The sequence below is a fragment of the Myotis davidii genome, unplaced genomic scaffold (genome assembly GCF_000327345.1).
Source record: "Myotis davidii unplaced genomic scaffold, ASM32734v1 scaffold901, whole genome shotgun sequence".
Taxonomy (NCBI): domain Eukaryota; kingdom Metazoa; phylum Chordata; class Mammalia; order Chiroptera; family Vespertilionidae; genus Myotis; species Myotis davidii.
In genome coordinates, this window is record NW_006291427.1 from 823,649 (window position 1) to 828,303 (window position 4,655).

General features: G+C 60.8%; 1 protein-coding gene across 1 annotated transcript in view; it reads right to left on the reverse strand.

The window, feature by feature from the left end:
- Positions 1-4,649, reverse strand: part of ACHE (acetylcholinesterase (Yt blood group)) — a 5,223-nt gene extending 574 nt beyond the window's left edge. Inside the window, exons 1-5 of the mRNA XM_006764704.2 lie at positions 4,114-4,649; positions 3,776-3,962; positions 2,367-3,482; positions 1,544-2,028; positions 629-798 (exon numbers count right to left, since the gene is read on the reverse strand). Coding sequence (XP_006764767.1) covers positions 629-798; positions 1,544-2,028; positions 2,367-3,482; positions 3,776-3,962; positions 4,114-4,415 — 2,260 coding nt within the window. The 5' untranslated portion in view covers positions 4,416-4,649. The remainder of the gene's footprint in view (positions 1-628; positions 799-1,543; positions 2,029-2,366; positions 3,483-3,775; positions 3,963-4,113) is intronic.
- Between the last annotated feature and the right edge of the window lie 6 nt (positions 4,650-4,655).

Consider the following 4,655-nt stretch of genomic DNA (forward strand, 5'->3'; position numbering starts at 1 on the left):
GACCGGAAGACAAGGGGACAGAAGGGATCAGGGGCGGGGAGCATCCGTGGGTTGATGGGAAAAAGAGAAGAGACAGAAACGGTTGACGGTTATAGCCCCACGGGGAGTTGCTAGCTAGCCCGAGTCTTCCCTCTCCTCCCAACACCAGTCTCAGGCTCCAAGGAATCATTTTATAAAAAAAAGAAAATGGGCTTTTCCATTTAAACAACAAAGGCGTGTGAGTCCCTGAGACGGATCGTAGGTCAACCCTCCCCCACGCCCTGTCCAGTGTGAGCTTTTTGGTTTGAGGGGGAGGGGCGCTGGGTCGGAGATCCCTGAGTGGGGCACTCCCCCCCGGCCCGACCACTCATTAGAAGAGGGGTCCCCAGAGGCCGGAGTGGGAGGAGGCCGTGGTCACAGCCGCTGGAGCCGGGAGAGGAGGAGGAAGAGGAGAAGGAGGGGCAGGGGGAGGCCGGGCCTGGGCCTCGGGGCAGCCTCCCCGTGGGCGGGGCCTGGGCAGGTGCTGGGAGCCTTCGAGGCTGGTGGGGAGAAGAGAGGGGTTACACCCCGCCCGCTTCCACTCCCCTCTCTCTCTCCACGCCCCATTTCTTGCCCCTGGGCCCAGCCCCTACCCGCTGACCCTACATACCCGTGGCGCTGAGCAATTTGGGTAGGAAGCCATTCCAAAAGGCGCAGGCCTGGGCTCGTAGCCCCCGCCGCACCTCCAGAGGCCGCAGGTTTAGGCTCACGTACTGCTGCGATACCCCCGTGTACTGTGGCCACTGCGGGGCTTTAGGGTCCCGGGGGTCATTGGGGTCCCTGTGTAAAAAAAGGGAAGGCTCAGCCTCAGTCAAGCCTGCCCCGCCCTGAGGTTGGGGGATGGAGATGAAGAGGAGGCAGGTGCTCCTAGACCCCATGCCCTCTTAGCTCCAAGGGGAGCCCCATCCCTTCCCTCCCACTGTTGCTTTAACCCTTCTTTCTCTTCTCCGGTATCCCCTCATCATCTGGAGTCTTCCCTTTCTGTCTCTCCTCTCCATTTTCCTGTCCCATCGTTGTCTTTGTTTCTCTCATTTAAAAAATTGGTGATTTATTGAGCTCTTGTTATGTAACCAGGCCCAGTCCTATCTCTACAAACATCACATTTACTTTTGACAACACCCATGTGACATTGGATTTATTGTCCCCTTCTTCAGACAGGTAAACTCTGTGTGTGTGCACGCACACGCGTGTGCGTGCCAGATAAAATCACCAGTGATCTAATTGATCCAGCTTTACAGTTCACGCTCCTGACTGCTGTTGTAATTTTGTCTCTCCTTGTCCATCTCGTCTCTTTGCCTCCCTCCATTACTGTCCTTGATTCTTCAGGATCTGCCACCCCACTTTCTCCTTCCTTTCTCTCCGTTCTCCTTTGTCATTCTCTCCCCCTTTGTCTCCTTTCCTTTGTGAACTCTCCCCTCTCTTTCTGGCCCTTCCTCTCTGTCTCTGCTTGTCTTCCTCCCCCTTTCTCTTTGTCCTCCCAGCCTCCCTGGCTCCCGGAGGCCATCCGCCCTTTGGCACTGCTAACCCTGTGCGGGCGAAGTTGGCCCAGTATTTCATCAGCCGCTGGGCAAACGCTCTCTCCTCAATGGTGTAGTTTAGCGAGGGTTCCAGAGGAAGCCCAAAGATGAACTCGATCTCGTAGCCGTGGGGCACCCCCATCCAGAGGGGCCAGGAAAGCGTAGATGCACGATGTTCAAAGATGTAGGCATAGACCTGAGCACCCTGGGCGGCCAGTCGCCCAGCCAGTTGAACCACAGGGCACACGACATTGTGGTCACCCACCACATCACTCATGGCCTCCCTCAGGCGGGCTGGGTCCTCAGGGTGCAGCCAGTCTGTATAATGCAGGACCACAGCCTCGGCAGCCAGGTCACTCACCTGGGGGACCCCGACCCGCACCCCGGCCAGGAACTGGGCCCGGCTGATGAGAGACTCGTTGTCTTTGCTGAAGCCTGGGGCCCCGTAAACCAGAAAATAGGAGCCCTCATCCTTCACCACACCCACCAGCACCTGGGGGAACAGGATGAAGGAATGGGGTGGGGGTGGAGGCAGACACAGACAGACAGGCAGACAGAAACAGATGGACAAAGAGTCAGAGAGATGGACAGTTCCAGACCCAGAACCATGGAGGAAGAGAGTATGAGATTGGGGGACGGAGAGGAGAAAATATACCCACATTTTCTTTCCTCTCTGTCCCACTGGCCACCCTGGGATTGAGCCCTCAGGGAAGAGAAGCCTTTGCAAGTGGGTCTTGAGGAGCCCTCATGCCTGGGTCCCCAGGGGCAGGGTGGGAAAGTGGGAGAACAGGCATAGAGGAACCAGCTCTACCCCCTGCAGCCACTAGTCACCTGCAGGCCGTGGAAATCTCCAGCGTTGATGAGGGCCTCCGGGGTATCACTGAGGAAGTCTCCATCTACCACAGGCACAAAAGAGAAGCGGAAGACACTTTCCTGAGGCAGCACATGCCACTCGTGGTCTACCAGGTCCTGAGCTGGCCGTGTCCGCAGGCAGGCGACCAACTCTGTATCATTGCTACCAGCCCCACCTGGGGGGCAGCCTATGAGTCGAGCCAGCAGTGTGGCCCTGCGGCGGGCCTCTCCCATGGTCACCGTAGCCCAGGGCCCGTTGGGTGCACCGCTTTGCAACACAGCCCTGTGGAAGAGGTCCCGGCTGGGTGGGGACAGCAGGTGCATGCCCACAGAGGCAGCACCTGCACTTTCCCCAAACAGAGTCACCGACATCGGGTCCCCCCCAAAGGCTGCCACGTTCTCCCGTACCCATCGCAGGGCCAGCCTCTGATCCAGAAGACCCACATTGCCTGGTGCCTCCCGGCTCCCTGGTAGGGCCAGGAAGCCAAAGGCTCCCACCCGGTAGTTCATGGATACCAGCACAGTCCCCTCCGCCTGGGCCAGGAAGCGCCCATCATACACATCCAGCGAGGAGGCCCCACTGTAGAAGCCACCCCCATAGATCCAGACGAGGACAGGGGTGGGGGTCTTCGGCCGAGGGTACGGTGTCCACACGTTGAGGTAGAGGCAGTCCTCACTCAGCTCACGGTTTGGGTTCCACATCTCGGTGCCCTCAAAGCCAGGGTACAAGGTGTCCACGTATTGGTAGCAGACACTTTGGAAGGCTGTGGCATCTCGCACCCCTGGCCAGGGTCGCTTGGGCTCCGGTGGCAGAAAGCGACGGGGGCCTACGGGTGGCTCTGCGAAGGGGATGCCCAGAAAAGCAGAGACAGGGCCCCCAGGGGCCATTAGGCGGGTGCCCCGAAGCCGGCCCCCACGCACCATCACCAGCAGCTCCGGGTCCTCTGGGTGCTCAGCCTCTGCCCCTCCTCCCAGGAGGAAGAGGAGGAGGAGGAGGAGGAGAAGTGGGAACGGTGGGAAGAGAGTATGCTGGGGACACCATGGGGGCCTCATGGCTGCCAAGGCAGGCAGATGGCTGCCAAGGCAGGCAGGTGGCTGTTAGGAGAAAGAAAGGCAGAGGGTGAAGGCCTGAGGCTGCCAGGAGGGGATTAGATAACACTCTTGCCCAGGGGTTATCGCTAAGCTGCAGAGGAGGTGGGGCAGGTTGGCAAAGAGGAGAGAAATGGAGGGAAGGAGACAGACAAGCAGAGACAAGGACACAGGCAGACAGTGAGAAGCCGGAGGGGACAGATATCAGGCCCATACGCACCCAGACAGACAGATGTAAGGAACGGATGAGACCTGCCAAGCATGCCCTCCCTGACCCACAGAGCACCCACCGCCCTCACCTCCTTCCCCCCGCTGGGTGGGCTGGATTGGGCCCAGTGTGAGCCTTGTGGGCACCCGCACCAGAGGCTGCAGTCCACGCAGAGGCCACCCGACAGGGGTGGAGCCCTCGATGATGGGAGGTGCCAATGGGGGCGCGTGCGGTGGCGTGAAGGCACAGCCTCTCCTGCGTTGGCCAGGGCTGGGGCCCTGGAGGGTGGGTAGGGCATTCAGGGTGTGGGGGCCGCAAGTCCTGGGGCACCCGAAATCCTGCCTACTCCACACCCTGCCCCGCCCAGCCCGCCTCGTCCACTGTCTGGCACAGCGTGCTGGTACCCGTGGATGCCCATCAGTTGCGCACCCCTGTCGCCTAGCCTCCGCGAACGGGTTCGCCAGCCTTGGACCCCAGGACTCGTCCCTCATTCGTCTGATGATGCTGTGCACACTGCCGCCAGCGGGGGGCAGTAGAAACCGATAAAATAACTGCGCTCCCCGCCCCAAGCAAAGGAGGAGAAAACTTGGGGCGGGGGTCTGGGGGCTGTAGGGCATTGCGGAGGGGTCTGAGGGCGAACCGGGACGCCTGCGTTCTCCGAGCTCCGGAGATCCCCCGCTGCAGGGGGCGGGGGCGCTATTTTGGGGCCGCAGCTGCTGTGGTTCCGGCATCTCCAGCCAAGGGATCAAAATTCCCCGGGTCGGAACTGCCCGCTTCTCGTGGCGGTCACCCCTCACCCAGCCCCCGCCATCCTGAGCTGGGGTGGTGGCGGGGCTGAGATTATCCAGGAAACCCGAGTGGGGCTAATTATAACTCGGGGCTTCCGCTGAGCCTCCCCTTCCCCCAAAATAGAGACGGAGTCCCCGTGGGAGGGGGGTGCCTGGGCCAGGCAGGGGGCTGCGGCGGGGCTC